This window comes from Pteronotus mesoamericanus, unplaced genomic scaffold, assembly GCF_021234165.1.
Source record: "Pteronotus mesoamericanus isolate MK-2021 breed Mesoamerican mustached bat unplaced genomic scaffold, CSHL_Meso_final scaffold_167, whole genome shotgun sequence".
NCBI lineage: Eukaryota > Metazoa > Chordata > Mammalia > Chiroptera > Mormoopidae > Pteronotus > Pteronotus mesoamericanus.
Window position 1 is genome coordinate 41,377,516 of NW_026555308.1, and position 17,402 is coordinate 41,394,917.

The window sequence follows — 17,402 nt, forward strand, 5'->3', positions numbered from 1 at the left end:
TTGCTTTTCTTTTTTAAAGCTTTAAAAAAATTTTGTCTCAAATACTTTTTACTCAAATAAAAGTTATGAAAAACTACCCCATAAGGTCTCCAGAACTTATCCTAAATTATTCAGTCTCCTACAGTTATTTTGAGTGTCAAATCATAATAGGCCAAGTCCAATGAACTACTACTTATCTGTAAAACTATAAATCAATTACTTAAGAAAAAAAGAGTAGGAAATGGGTCTTGAAAGAGACTTCCTCTATCGTGTTGCTTTTGCTTATAATTATTTTTATTTTCACTTGCTATTTAATGCCACATGAGATGGTCTCCGTTAGTTCACAGCTCCCTCCCTATTCCCACGGAACTTCTATATATGGGAGGTGACAAGGGCAACATCAAAGGCTGAAATGTAAGTAAAAAATCTCTTTTATATAAAAATTTTATTCTTTTTTGTTAAAGTACCTGCTAATTTCCTTACTTGCGTATAACAAATTGTTGCTTAAGTGAAATACGTAAGGGAATATATTTTACATACTAAAAAAAAAATTATAGCAAATAAATCCAAATGTGAATGGAAATTTAACTAACCTGTGGTTAGAAAACACTTTCTTTTTCTAAATAAGACTAGGTTGCATTGTCTTACACAGGAAAACTTTTTAAAAGTAAGAAAAAGATATCATCATTAGAAACTTAAGAGAGTTGGGGGGAAATCATGTCATTATTTATACTCAGTATTGTTGTATTGACCAGCATTCAATAAGATGTCATTGTAAAGCTCTATTATCAATAAGGCATGGCTAAAATAAAAAGTTTGATAATTAATTTTTACAGGCAATGAAGTGAAAAAACCCTTCAGATTTTTACTATATGAAGAGGATAAGAATATTTTTTTATTTTGCTTGGATATAGCCATTATTACTGAAGATAACTAATATTCCATGCACTATTGTAATATGCCAAACCCAACTTTTAGACTTCAATTTTATAATTTAATGTTCTAAAAAACATTAACACACATAAAATCATGCATGTACAAATGCATGTAGAATAATCTGCTTTATAAAAATGCTTCACTGGAAAAGAGATTTGTTTATACTATTCTTTACTAAATACCAAAGTTCAAATAATGTAATATTTATTTGCAGTGCAGGAACTCTATAATACAAGTTTATTTCTTTCCTCCCTAGATCAATGTTAGACAGGGTTTTACTATATACACACATGCACAGACACATATACATATATAAAGTTAAAATATTTATTTACATTTCCATTTGTAAGGACAAATTTACATATGATATTCATTGGTATATCAGAAAGAGCTAGGTAATGATTATTTTCAGTAACAGAGTTCATCATCCTACTTACTGTTGAAGAGCCCAATGCAGATTTTGGAGACCTAATTATTCCAGCAATTGAATGACGAATAGACTCAAATTTGGAGAGCCTTTCCTTCCTTTCCTGGAGAGAGCAAGAAAGAAGCCTTCAGCAATAGTAAATATCTATTATGCATATTTAGGGATGCAGGTGTTTAGATATTGATCCATAGCTTCATATCCATCCATCATGTTTTCCAATTGAATAAAATATAAACTTCTTGACATTGAAGATGACAAAAAACCAAATGCATATAAACTCTGTAGCACGTTATTTTCCTGTTCCCTCAATAAATGTCTTGACTGGAGAAAAATAAAAAAGAGGTACAAATTCATGAGAGGAGCAAAAACAAGAAATACAAAGGAAATTCACAGCAAACCAAATAAAAATTAACATGAAGGGAGAACAAAGACACAAGCTACTAAGAACCAGTCTCAAATAGAAGATTTCAGAAAGCACTGTAGTTGCACAGGATTTTCAAGGAAAAAAATAATAGGGAAAAATATATAGAACACATTTTAAGACAGTGAATGAATGCCACTTAAGTAGCTAGAAGTTTCCCAAAGATCCACATGATTATGAGGAGGAGGAAGAAGAGAGGGAGCAGGATGACAATGACAACAACTATGGCAGTGTTAACAGGAGGACAGAGTGAAATAAGGAGACAGAGGCACGACTACCACTAAGGAAAAGTCAACCCAGATTGCTGTTTGCCATAGGATGTATATTTCTGAGTCTCATATACCACACTTAAAGGAGCCTTTATTAACATTTCAAATCTGTAGATTCACTTTTATATATGCAAGTAAATGAGGTAAGTTAAAGGGTAGAAAAGAAGAGAAAGAAGGAAAACAAAAACGATTATTAGGAGGTAAGAAAAAGAATGATGAAAAGCATGTGTGAGGGTTTGCAGTGAAAGCATTGGTGAATTTCCCAAGGACTACATTTCAGCTGTTTGTCTGCAGTAAACAAAAAGACAAGATATCCTATTGCCATGTACTGTATTTCCATACCTTCCAGCAGTAGCGATGCTCAGTTTTACTTTTTAGTGGAAAATAACTAAAGCAGGCCATGAATAACACCTTTTATTTCCTATGTCTCCAATACCTAGTGTATATGTCTGTATATAATAAATGTTCACATTTTTGGCCTTATGCTACCTAATATACTCAAGCTCAAGCCTGAAATCCCACTTTTGTCTATTTACCTACTTTTACTTATTTACTTTTTTTTCTAATAGTTACAGTACTAATAGTTCTTATTATTCCACAAATACATATTAATAATTAAAATAATCTTATGATACTCTTATCAGACAATCCCAACATCTTTTTCTTCACATATAACTTGCTGATGGTCCTACATAAGTAAATATCTATACCTCAATTTGAACATCTATAGGATGAAAAAATACAAGCCTTCCTCAGAGGGTACTTACAAGTAAATTACTACAACTGATTAAAAAGTAACATGTTAAAAGCATGTAAATATTTAATAAAATCACTTTTAAGAAATAAATCTTCACTTTTTAAGATGAATTTTTAGGAATGTGAGCATGCATTCTATAGCCTTCCTAGCTGCAGCTTCAGTTTTGCTTTTTAGTAAAAATCACAGTAGTAACAGAGCTACCAGAAATGCTGGAGGAAAGACAGCCTTGAAGTACCGCAGGAGTGTGGTGACCTTTCTTTAAAGCATGTTCATCTTCAACTTACTTGGCTGTTCTGGGTTTTTTAAAAAGTCTATCTCTGCTGCTTGAGAAGTGTTCTAAAATAAAAACATTTAGGAAGGTAAACATTTTTACCAGCCAGGCTGTGGAGAATGAAAGAATGGCAAGCGAGGCATACACAGCAGTTTCTTTGTAGTTAGCATTATGAAGAAATACACGATGGTGTAAAGCACACATGTTGGAAAGTACCATAGCAGCTATAGTTTTCTACTCCCCAGCCCAATTTACACTTTTTCTTACTCCTTTGGGAGATTTCTCCTCCTGACTCTGTGTGGTTGTGGAGGTGGCAGTGGTATTAGTAGCAGCAGTGGCATGACTGTTGACCTTGCTGCTACCTACAACTGTCAGGAAGATGCCATCAAAGTGCTAACCTCACCTGTTTGGCAACGAAAGCTCCACAAGAAAGCAATAGGCTTCTCCTCTGAGTCAATGCTCTTAAAACAACAGACAGAATATGGTCCCGATGTATGAATACCATGAGAACAGAACTGAAAACTACAAGGGAGGTTATGCACAAAAGTAGAAAATTCAGGGGAGAGTTTTAAGGATTTGAAAGCATTGTGTATATGACTTCATAATCCTCTGAGATAGTAGTAATAACTTTCCTCCAGCTACACGTCGGGCATCAAACCCTAGAAAGAACCATTTCCCCCAAAACCCTTTGATAATATCAAATCAAAAATTTTTTTCTTAAGAATATAACATTAGATAAGTCTGGTATAGGTCCAGGTGTAGGATACAAAAGACTCCAAAAATCACTTCCATTATATTAAGTTATGAAGCATAATATAGTGTATGTTTGAGAGGATACAATTAGTGAAAGTTCCCTTTCATTTAAAGGCACTCTTTAAATTGTTTGGTCTAAAAATTGTATTATAAGAAAAAATAAGTCAACCTTAAGGTTTAGACAGGAGTAATCAAATGCAAATAGAGTATATACAGCATTTTAACCTGTATCAGCTCACCTGGTGCCTATATTTCTACAAATAAGACATAAAACTCATTTGTCAAAGCTCCAATCTATATTGCATTTCACATCTGCTTTAAATTACAGGCTACATAATACTACATTATGCTGTGCTAAACTCACTGACAGGCTGATTTTTGTATCAATGAATTAAATGGCTATTTTAAAAAGTTAATATTTAAAAGTTTCCCTTCAGTTACCATGGATAGAGAGCCTAATTTTGCCTGATACACTCATTTTACACTCCTCAAATATTGGCAAGGTAAAGAACTTTATCTAGATTAAGGAGATAGAAACTAGTTGTGACAAAAGGACAGCCCCTCAGCGGGGACACAGTTGGGGGCCAGAGGAGGGGGAATGGAGAGATAATGCTCTAATATAATACCTTATGTTATAAAATAATATTCTGATGCTATGCCCAGAAAAATGCTTTAAGTACAGCTCTATCTAGAAAGTTCTTGATGCAGTATCAGTTTCATATCTCATTTAAGAATAATCTTTATTATTTTAAAATTAAATGAAGTAGGGTCTCTCAATATCTCTATCTGCAAAGCCAAGAGATTATTTCATAATGATTAAAAGTTTGCCTGTTATCAATTATAAAAAGCTCTGTAAGAAACGATATCTAAATACTTACAGTTAAAAAAAACCCCATATCTATCAAGTTTTGAAAGTACTGTTCATTAAAGCTCTCAAATTGCTGTTAAAACAGGCTCTCAGTCTACCTCCATCCCCTGTCCAGTAAAGCACAAGCAAAGATATAAAAGGCAAAGAATGGAGGTTTTGCCGAACGGAGTGATTTTGAAAAAAATTAACAGCTCTTCCAAATGACAGCATTTTTAGGTGCTGTAGCAAGTTACAAACTAGCAACTTTAAACAAAAAAACACAAAACAGCTATCAAAGTACGGCTCCTAAAGAAGGCAATGAAGTAGAATAAGGTTCTAATGTCAGACAATATAAAGATTATGAATCTGGGCAAATTACTTGACTACCCTGGCTCTCAGCTTCCATACCAGTAAATAGGAAGGCACTAGACTAGGTAAAATCTTCATCTTAAAAATTCTGTAACCACTGTCCAACTCCTCAGTCAATTGCATTGCATTGTTCATTAAAAACAAAAAACAAAGAAAAAACTCACACAGAAGACTTCCATAGTAGAAAAGAGAACCCTCGTGTACTGTTTGTGGGATTGCAAAAGGCTGCGGCTCCCATGAAAAACAGTATAGAGATTCCTCAAAAAATTAAAATTAGAATTGTCACATGACCCAGCAACTCTGCTTCTGGGTATTTACCCAAAGAAATCCAAAACACTAATTTGAAAAGATATATGCACTCCTATGTTCACTGTAGCATTATTTATAATACAATAACCAAGATATGGAGGCAACCTGAGTGCCTATCAATAAATTTGGATAAAGAAAATGTGGTACAAATTTCAATATATATACAATGGATTATTACTCAGCCATGAACAAGAATAAAATCTTACCATTTGCAACAATATAGATGAACCTAGAGAGTATTATGCTAAGTGAAATGTCAGAGAAAGACAAATTCCATATAATTTCTCTTATATGGGGATTCTAAAGAACAAAACAAACAAACAAAACAGAAACAGACTCACATATAGAGAAAACAAACTGAGGGTTGCCAGATGGGAGGGGGGTTGGGGGACTGAGTGAAGAAGTGAATGGGATTAATAAGTACAAATTGATCATGGGAATGTAAAGCACAACATAAGGAATATAGTCAATAATATTGTAATAATTATGCATAGTGCCAGGTGCGTACTAGACTTACCAAAGGGAGCACTCCGTAAATTGTACCAATGTCTAATCACTATGCTTTACACCTGAAACTAATATAAAGTAATACTGAATGTCAGCTGTAATTGAAAAACTAAAAACTAAAGTGTTCCATAATAACACTGGCCACCGCAGTTACTTCCCTTACAGGGCACTTAGTCACATCCCACCACCAGAAGTTAACTACCAATGGGAAGCTGAACTCTAGTGAAAAGTGCCACCGGAACACTTTTTTATTAACAATGGGTCATTAAAACAACCAACTATTATTTCTCATAGACTTGTGTAAATAAACCCAATCTAATAAATTCTTGGAAGGAGCACTGAAAGTGATTACTTGGCCCTGGAGGAACAGTTAGATACTCACTCAAATCACAAGGCAATACAAATCAAGAAAAAGATAACAACATTCACACTCAAACTCCAGGCTGCGTGCCAGATATCTTTGGGACTACTTATGCAAAGCAGCCATGAAATTTGAAGGGATTTTATATCTATAGGGAAATTTAAACCCAGAAAAGACTGTCTCCTGAAAAAAATTCTATGCTGTTGATGACTCCATAATGTAAATGAAATACTGCAAATATTGATATGTCCTTCATAAAAGGAATGTATTTATAAATAACAAATAACTTAAGTCTTTTGAAGATGTTGATTTGCTGGGGAGAATGAAGGATACAGTTTCTATACCCATCAGGATATTAAAATTTAAGTATTAAAAGTTTCTAAATGATTTATTTTAGCAATTGGGTTCTGACTGAAGACAAATCATTTTAGAAGTATTCACTGCTAAGTAACCTAGTTTGTCATCCTGTCTTTTTTCTTTGATGCTTGCATATTAAGAATATTTATTAAAAGAAAGACAGTCCTCTTGCTAAGTCGAGTGTTTTCTTATTCTGAAATACTGAAACTGGGAACCAAGTGTGCAAAACAAATGTTTAAATGATTATCAAAATTTTGTCTAAAAATAACAATGCTAAGAAAACTCATAATATAACAGGGTAGATTTTGGTGAAACACTGTAAAATGTCATGTCATTCTGCTCACTTTCTTGATTCTGTGTCTCTTAAGATGACCATCTCCAGGGAAAGAAGACCCAAGCAGGAGGAGATAATAAGCAACCTTCCTGTTCAATATCTAAACACAATTCACATTCTATCGTGCTTTTCTCAAATGTATGAGCAAAAAAAAAAAAAAAAAAAAAATGGCTAAAGGTACTCCTTTTATAAATTATCCAGTAGTGCAAGATACACACCCATTTCCTTACGAGGACCTCACTGACTCATCAATTTAAGTGCTGATAGACTGCTCAGTTAGAAACTGTGCATTTCAGTGTTTTGAAAAATTACACTTGGATATGAACCCCCAAAAGATATGTCCACTCAGAACCTATAAATGTAACCTTACTTGTAAAAGGGGATTTTGCAGATATAATTAAATTAAGAATCTCAAAATGAGACCATTCTGGATTATCCAGGTGAGTTCGAAATCCAAGGACCACTATCCTTTTAAGAAGACTTAAATAGAAGAGGAAAAAACACAGGAGAGAAAACAATGTGAAGAAGGAGACAGAAATGGGAGTGATGTGTCTACATGTCAAGGAATGCCAAGAACTGCCAGTAGCCATCAGGAGCTAGAAGAGAGACACGGAATGACTCTTGATCAGAATCCCCAAAAGGGACCAGCTCTGCAGAAGCCTTGATTTTTGGACTTCTGGTCTCCAGAAGAACTGCGAAAGAGTAAATTTATGTTGCCTTTAAGCTGCCCTGTTTGTGGTAACTTGTTATAGTAGGCCTAGGAAATAAATACACACCTGACAAAGAATCATGGGACATTTACCTTGTAAAGTAATCATCAGCTACCCTAAACATCAAAACAAAACAAAAACACCCTAATATTAAGTCTATTAATCTGAAAAGCTGCCCAAAAGTTGCATTATCATAAATTCTATAGAGTAATATTAAAATGTGCATATATGCACTTTTTTTAGCCTCTCATTTCCCATTCCAGTTTTTAGACACTTGTCTCTGACTAAAACACTTTTCCCCCAAATCCGCTGTCGGAAGTATAGCTGCAATCCCAAGGACAGTTCTTCTCAGCAGGAGCCCCTATAATTCCAGAAACCACACAGCAGGATTCACAGCTAAGTTGTAGGAAGGTCATAGGATTTTTCTCCCTCTGGCTTCCCATTCACCTACAGTGCAACAGCTGGAGCACAGGCTAACTCTGTTATTAGCTTTGCTAACATCTGTTTTCACACTAATTAGCACATGTGGTTTGAAGTTTCTTTTCATACTTTGGGGTCCAATATTGTTTCTGATAATAAGGTTCCAGCAAAGAAAGAAGGAATTTCAAAGACAACCAGCTCCTAAGACAAAAATAAGTTGACCAAAATAAGTTTATTATACAGATAGGGCATGTATTTAAAAGATTAACATTGAAAATCATTATTATGAATTACTGGACCATGGTCTTTATTCTACGACTTTCTTCTTCAAAACAGAGGCTATGTAATAAAGCTATATAGAGTCAGTGGTAGAAGGAACCTTCTTAGGAATTTTCTTCTTCAACCTTTCACTTCACAGTAGGTGAGAAAATGGAGGTCAGAGGAGGTGAGATAAAGTGCCCCAGGACCCACACACAGTGACAAAAGCAACTCCTCCTTTAATCCCCTTGCCACTGTACCATATTGCCTAGAATACATCCAGGAAGTCAACCGTATGCTGGAAACTTGTCACTCATTCAAAAATTAAAGAAGGAGGTTGGGGAGCAGGTAGAGAGGAAAGGCTCAAATTACATTAAAGTTGAATTGCTACACTGAAACAATTACATTCAATTTAAAATATTAAGTATAAAACTGATGCACTAATACCACATCTCAAGAATATAATAAAAACAGAAAGACTAGTAAAAACTAAAATTACAAGATTGAGGAATGCTGCTAATATGAAAATACATGTATGCACATAAACAAGCAAACATCACACACGGAGCCATTTTGAACCTGGAATGGTAAAAGGTTAGATATGACTGAAAATTATAAAATATTAATTACAGATCAAATTATCATACTTTTTAATTAAGCATAAAACAGTTAGATAGAGGAGTGGCCTCTGAATATAGATACTGGAAAGTTTGGATCTACATTCATTCAGTGACTCATAAATTCATCAAATCTCATGGTAATTCAGTGAGAAGCCAAATAATATTTTTGTTAAGTATTTTCAAATACTACATAAATAAAACTGAGAGTAACATCACTATTGCTAAAGTTTTAGGGCTATGTGAAAGAGAACAATCATAATGCACTACTTGAAGTACTGTTGACAAAAATACATTTACCTGATTAGAAATGGCTCTAACAATGAAGGTAGTTATCATTTCTTGAGCACTAACCATGAGCCAAGCACCATGTTCTCTGTACATGCATTGTTCTGTATATTTCATTGTCCCTAACACTACAAAGCAGGTCCTGGTATCCTCATTTTACGTGTTAGAAGGACATAGTTTGGAGTAGTCTAATATCTGTTCCAACGACAGTAATAAGTTCTTACTCAGAATACTAATCCTTACTTTCAAACGCATGATGTAATTAAAATAAAATCATTTCTTCTCTTCCCTACACCGATTGGGCAATAACAAGACAATTTCTAAAACCAAAGGATTAATTTCTGAAATTATAAAGAATTAGCTTCACTGCTCTAAGGATTATACATATGTTCAAAAACTTACCCATAAATTCTCTTAGGGCTTTAAAGGTACCAAAAAAAAAATCAAATAGCTAATTATATTCTGTTAAAATTTGAGTAGAAATTCAGAATTTTTAAAATAGCAACTTATTTTGAAACTAAAAGGCACTAATGAGATGCCTCATTTTACCGTATCTTAAAAAAAAAAGAGTTATCCTCACAAAACAAATTATGTATTCCTGTTTTCTTACATAGTTCAAAATAAATATAATTTGTCCTTATCTTGCTGAGTCAAGGCTCTAAAACTCTATTTTGGAATTCCTTCCATCTGTATTTTGTACTTTTTTTTTTTACAGACTCCTCCGTGGGTGTTAAAATATGAACTATCACTTCTTGCTCCCAACAATGCATGACACGCCACACCTCCACCTCTCCTTGACCACCCCACATCTGCACTCATTTTTTAACATTTGCTGTTTCTAATCTGTGGTACCCTGAGAAATCATGAAAATAAGTTTATTAGGACTGTTTCCAAATGAGAGTAAAAAGTTCTAAGATTCCTTCTAAATAAAGTACATAATCCCTGTTATGTGAATTTAGTTTCATTCATCTGTAAAATCCCAGTAGGTTGTCTTTTTCTCCTAGTCTAGTCTCACAGTAGAGGTTACAGAGAAAATAACCAATGGAAAATTGGGTGTTATTTTACTTTTTTTTTAATCATAGAACTATACCTGCATGCCTAAATTTTTGTGGTATCTCTTGGCTTTTTATTAGAATATTGACAAAAGGTACTGCCAAATCTAATGGTCTCTATTCAGTTTTCGTTTTACTTGAGCTCTGTTTGAGAAAGCAAAATTCTAAGATCGTCTCTAAGATTTCCACCCCTGTGTATACACAACCCTGCATAATTTCTGGGACAGTGAATAGGATGGATTTCACTCCTACAATTAGGCTATTTTATATGACACAGCTGACTCTAAGATTATTCTGTGTGTGCCTGGCCTAACCAGCTAAGCCCTTAAAGAGACTGGCCTCTTCCTAAAGGCAGAGGTTCAAAGCATGAGAGAGAGTCAGTGTGAGAAAAATTCTCCTATGCTAAAGGTGGCTAAATAGCAAGATATTTTATTGTCCTCTGAGAACTACAAGTGGCCCCCAGTTGACAGCCAGCAAAAGAATGAGGGCCTCAATCCTACCAACGCGAAGAACTAAATTCTGCCACAATCACAAAAGCTTGAAGAGAACCCCCAAGCTCCAGATGAGAATACAGCCCAACCAACACCAAAACAGGAAATTTGGAGAACAGCATCTTAATACCATCACAGATCTTAAACTGAGCTGTGCATCTCCTCATCTATCTAGCAAAGCTGCACTCATTTCCCTTCCATGTTTTGGAATAGTAGAAAGCACATATTTTTCTCAAATCTGATAAGTGAATAAAGGAAAAAAATAAAATACAAATGGAAAACAAGCCAAATTCAATGGGCTTGGCTTGTTGTCTGAGTGATATTCCCTCAAAAGAACTGTGTCTACCATCAGACACAGAAAAAAAATTAGTCTTCCTACTTGAAGCAGCAGCATAAAACAGATGATCTGCTAGACTCTTCACTCATTTCTGGGCCCTAACTAACTAACGGGGCCTGAGACAGCTTTCCCCCTTACCTGGTCTCTTTTGACTTCTGATGTGGAAGAAGTAGAAACCTCAGCGTTGTACTTCAAAATACACAGTTTACAGAATTTGGAGTCAGAACTAGGCTCCAGCCTAGTCCCACAAGAAGAACATCCATTTCTCTGCTCCATATCAAATCTCATCTAAGAACTGGCAATGGTAGGCCCACAGAAGTCAAATTGTCCATAGACTTCCTGTCTGAGCCAGAGCCAGCTAGAGAGGACATAGATCTGAATCTCTTGTTTGACACTATCTCCCCCTGTTGGTATGGAAGTATACAACTCAGTTCTGGATAAAAGGAATTGCCATATCCAACAAATGTTATTGGTTAATTGAGTAATAAAGAAAAAAACCCTCATGCATTAAGTAAAGACCTATTATTTAAGAAATGTCTATTTTATAATTGATTTCTTAGATAAAATAACTTGTTTTTCCCCCTATACAACCTGTATAAGTCTTATATTTTAGGAACTTGGATCTTGACATCTCTGAGGACAGACCAGATTTTCAAGTACTTTTTGAAACTAAAATTTGCAAACTGCTGTGCTACAAAGCTTTTTTTAATCCAGTGCTTTTTAAATTAATTTTACTGAGGAATAATTCTCCAATACTTTAGGTTCTTCTAATTCAAAGAAAAAGAATCTAGATTACACACAAATGTTCTTTAAGGTCTCTATAGAAAAAATTTTTAAATTTCCTTGCAGCAAGAATGTGTTGAGCTTAACAACATACAATGAGAAACAAAAGAGTGTTTGAGATACTTAAACCATAAATGTTTAATCTGAAAATAAGGCTCCATATTTTGATAATCTATTCTACAACAAGTAGTTGCTATGTAAATCCTTGATTTATTCATCTTTTTTTTTTTTTTTTCTGAGTCTTACTAAATGAAACCTGCCTGGGTCACGATTCCGACATAGTATCTCCTCCTTTAAACCCTCTGCCCCCTTTTCCAATTCAATGCACTTAAAAAAACAATTAAGACTTAGCTCTTAGCAAAATTTCCTCTATTTCTTTATTTTAAACATACCTATATTTTTATTTTCTTGTCCACAAACATTCATTTTTATATCATATCTATCAGGTAAAAACCCCATTTTATACCAAGAATAATTTTATAAACTGATACGTCTAATAAATATTAATAGACAACATGGGGTGGAAAACTTCGTATGAGCTAGGCATTGCTGTAAACATTTTACATGGATTATCTCATTTAATATTCCACAGTAACCCTACAAGATAGGTTCTGTTACAAACCCTAGTTTACAGATGAGAATACTGAGGCACATGATGTTTTATTAACATATCAAGGTTATATAGCCAATTACTGGCTAACCTGAGATTCAAATCCAAGCAACAGTTTTCCAGCATCGATGCAATTAACTACTATCCTATGGTTCTTGGGTTAGGTCCCTGCTGTACCTCATCAAAAGTATTCTCTTGCCAAAAGGAATCAAAGAATACATTAGCAATGTATTAATTATGTCTTTTTGCTATAGGTTGATACATTAAAAAATAATGTATATTAGAATTCTCAATATTTTTTCCTTGATGTTATTTTTTCCTAGATTATTTTAAATATATTATTGGTATTTTTACACCTATATAAATTTACTTAGACTTTCCTATTTTTACCTTTTATGTCCTGTATGGTTTTATTAATTTATTCTGTCAATATTCATGGAGCATTTACTAGGTGCCTGGAATATAAATTCACAGGCTCATAAAATCACAGAACTTTAAATATGGAAATAATCTTGGAAGTAAAATAAATCAAAATTAATGTTTATGGTCAAGGAATATAAAATCAAAAGGAGCTAGATTTCTTGCCTCTTGGCCTAACCCAGAGGAAAATTAATTCAAGTATTTCTCCTATGATCAGCTATAGCTACAGGTTTTGCTCCTCACAACTAGAAAACTTGGGATCATATAGATACCTTACTAGGCAGCCTTCCAGACCACTTATAAAGATAATAAACACAGTACATGTTGTATTAGTGTCATTGCCTTCTATAATAAAGCACCACAAACTGGGTGGCTTAATACAACAGAAATTTATTTTCTCACAGTTCTGGAAGCTAAAAGTCTGAAATCAAAGTGTTGGCAGGGCCGTGCTCCCTCCAAACCTGCAAGGGGAGGATTCTTCTTTGTCTCATAGCTTCTCCTAGTCCCAGAAAAATCCTTTGCTAGTGGTAGCATAAATCCAATCTCTGCCTCTGTCTTCACGTGGCTGTTGTATTCCCTGTAATCAGTCTCTCTTTTCTTAAAAAACACAAGTTATATTAGATTAGAGCCTATTCCAGCGATTTCCAACCTTTCCTATCTCACAGCACAAACTAATTGTTAAAATTCTGCAGCACACCAAAAAAAAAATTTTTTGCTGCTCTGACAAAAATAGGTATAATTTTTATTTATTCACACCAGATGGCTCTTGGTCTGCTGGCTGTTATTAGTTTTTTATTTGACAATCTAAAGGAAAAGAGGTCAGTGCCCCTGACTAAATAATCAGATACTGCATGTTTTAAAAAGTCTTGCAGCACACTGGCTGAAAATCACTAACCTATCCTAATGACCTCATCTTAACTTGATTGAATCTATAGGCTATTTCCAAATAAGATCATATTTACAATTACTGGGTATTAGGGTTTCAACATGACTTTGGTGGGGATAAATTCAACCCATAACAGATGTGATCTTTAATTTCAGAGATACCTTGATCTTTATACTCTTTCAGTTAAATATACACATATTTATTCCTACCCTTTGATTTCTGACTTTTTAAACCTTTTCTTGGGCCTTACTAAAAGCATATTTCCCATCCAATGGTGACTTAATATTTAAAATCTTTTGCAGAGAACATTGTCAAAGTCTTTTCTAAAACCTAAATAGATTAAGTCATATACCCTATTACCTTCATGTAAAAAAAGCTATAAGAATAATCAGTGATTTCTTCCTTACAAAATGTTCCCTTTCCCCTAGAAGGTTATTTTATTTAAATATTTGATGACTGTGTTTGTTATTATGAATTCTAAGGGCTTGTCCAATATTCAAAAACTATTTACTGAACCTCTTCTATGTGCCAAGTACTGCTCAAAGCCAAGGAAATAGTAGTAAGTGAAAGTGCCTGTCTTCTTAAAGCTACAGTTCTGGGGGCTAGTAGGGATACTAGGGGAATAAAATAGATACTAGAAACATACATATATATACATAAACAAATACCATAATTAAATGAGTTAATACATACAAACATACATATTAAAGTATTCGATGCATAGAGATGCTTAGAATAAACCTATCACAAAGTAAGTGTTAGCCAGCAAAACAGTACTAGTGGTAATAGTAAAGATACTAGAAATAAATATTAAAGATACTATTTAAGAAGTAAAAGGGGGCAACAGGATAAATAATGATGGCAGGGATAAAGGGATAATAAGAGAGCCCATTGTAGCTAAAGAAGTTATAGCAATAACTCAAAGGAGTGACATTTGAGCTGAAATGATGAAAAGAAGGCAGTTAGTCCTATGAGAACTGGAAAAATAGTATTTGATAGACAGGAAACAGAAAGGTCCCGAGATGAGAAGAAGCTTGGTATGCTCAAAGAGCAGTAAGATCGGAAAGGCCAGATTGTGGTGGATGAAAAGGAGTGGTGGGCTGGGCTGGAGGGAGCTGAGCAGGGACAGATCATGCAGTTTAAGTTATGAAAAGGAATTGTATCTACTTACACAGAGGGATGGCACTGGATAAGCAGGAGATCTACAAGATCACAGTGAGATCACTCTCGTTTCTATACAGAAAATGAAATGGAGGGAGGGCAAGGGAGCAAACAGGAAGTTTGGCTGAAGTAGTCCAGGTCACAATTTATGGTGTGTTTTATTAGGATAATCACAGTGGAGATGCTGACAGGGGTCAGATTTGGGATATATTTTGGAGGTGCACCAAGAGAGCTTGCTGATGGAGTGGAAGTGAGATTTGAGAAAGTATGAACACGAAGGTGATTTCCAAGATTTTCACATGAACATCTGATTAAAGGTGATACCACTTACTAAGAAGTGAAATACTGTGAGAGCAGCAGATTTGACAAGTTTGAGATTATCAGTCCAATTACTGAATGAAATCATCAAATTCTAAGCCCGTCTTTACCAACAAAGTTTACTTTAAGTGTCTTATTCATATACCTTATATATACACCAGATAATACAAGGAATTTAAAATGGTACAAATAACTAAAGCATTATTTTTACATGTTCAAGAACTCTGTTATAGGCTGATGACTTTTGGTGGGCATGTTAAAAATAGAAAAGCTTCACATATAAATTTCCAAAGTGTGTACATTTAATTTTATTTTTAAAACATAGGTGAGTCCTGGTTGGTGTGGCTCAGTGGAGTGTCAGCCTGTGAACCAAAGGGTCACCGGTTCGATTCCCAATCAGGGCACATGCCTGGGTTGCAGGCCAGGTCCCCAATGGAGGGCATGTGAAAGGCAGCCACAAATTGATGTTTCTCTCCCTCTTTCTCTCTCCCTTTCTCTAAAAACAGATAAATAAAATATTTTTAAAATAAAAATAAAACATAGGTGAAAAATATATATCAATTTCTCTGACACTGAGCTCCACCTGCTGGTAATTTTTTAACTTTAAGGTTTACACTATGAAGAAGAACTAAAATATGTTGAAGTGAAATATAGTCTGAAACAAAAATGTAGTGAAAAGCTACATTTAGGAGACATCATTATAACTTTGTCTTTATTCATAGTTACCACTTATTGAGTTTAGCTCTATGTCAGAAATTGCACTAAACATATTTATAAAACATTATCTCATTACTTTTCAAAATAACTCCATGGTATTTCTATGAATTATTCCACATTTTACCAATAAGAGAATTTATCTTAGAGAGGTTGTGTGACTTTGCCTATGGTCATATATTTAATAGCATAGATAGGATTTCAACAAAGTTTTCTCTAACTGCTAGTCTGTTGGCTTAGCAACACTGCTTGGATAGAATTAAAACTATAGTGTTACAAAATTTTGAATTTCAATCTGCCACTCTGATTCTGTTCAAATTCTTTGATCTCCTCAAGCTTCAATGTTCTTGTCCAAAAAGTAGGGATAACACCTTTCCTGCAGGATCGTTTGCCAATAATAATATTTTGTTTATATAGCGTCTGGCACAAATAACGCCCCTTCTTTATTACAAAATCATATGCATGTAATTCCGTAACATTAATAATATCACACTCAAGCACACCATATCACATTTTAGGTGAAATGTTCAAATTAAACCTATAAATTATTACACCCATATTATTACCCTGCCAACCACAATCAAGCAGGTGTTACTTCAGCCAGGCCTTGTATATATATTTATATATAAAATAATACATATTTAGCACACTATCAATTAGTTTATTTTAATAATTCTCCTTAAATGACATATTACAGCAACTTAACACATGAGGCTTTTACACTGTCACATATTAATGGATCAAAGTAAGTCCTTCTTAAAAATTATCTTTTGGGATATTTTAAATTTTAATAGGCACCACTTGCTCAGAAAAATCCTCCCTCCAAAATGCTGAACATGTTTCAGACAATATCTAGGTTTTCAGCACTCTTTAACTACTTAGCTTTAAAATCTACAGAAAGAGAAATTATACATAAAGCCAACAAAAAAGTCTACAAAGTGAAATTGAGAATAACCAGGTAGAAAATATTGAGACATCAATAAGTACAATAATGTCTCAAAGCAAAAGTTAAACACTGACAAATTTCCTTTAATTATCAGTAATATTTTTTAATCCTAATAAGGGACAAGATTTGAACAATTTTATGGGGGTTATATTTTTTTCAAACATATAAAATTTATTTTAATATTTATTTCCAATTATTTTCAAAGAAAATATAGGTCCTCAAAAGTTTTTTAAATCAGTTAATGAATTTACTAGTAAATTCTTATACTCTTACAGATCCACCTTCAAAGAAGTACAGAATACCTGCAGTTGAGAACTCTTCCCAGGGAATATTTACAATTATCCATTCCATATACAAATTTCAGCTAAAAAAGAAATGGCATTAAAAGAGAATTGTTAAAGGCACATTCAGTCCATCCATTATTCTAAGTCAAGATTATATTCTTGGATAAAATCAATTCATAGGCAGCAGCATTTTTAGACCTCCACAGAGCT

General features: G+C 34.0%; 1 protein-coding gene across 1 annotated transcript in view; it reads right to left on the minus strand.

The window, feature by feature from the left end:
- Nucleotides 1-17,402, minus strand: part of FER (FER tyrosine kinase) — a 399,396-nt gene that overhangs the window by 241,506 nt on the left and 140,488 nt on the right. Inside the window, exon 12 of the mRNA XM_054589991.1 lies at nt 1,353-1,445. Coding sequence (XP_054445966.1) covers nt 1,353-1,445 — 93 coding nt within the window. The remainder of the gene's footprint in view (nt 1-1,352; nt 1,446-17,402) is intronic.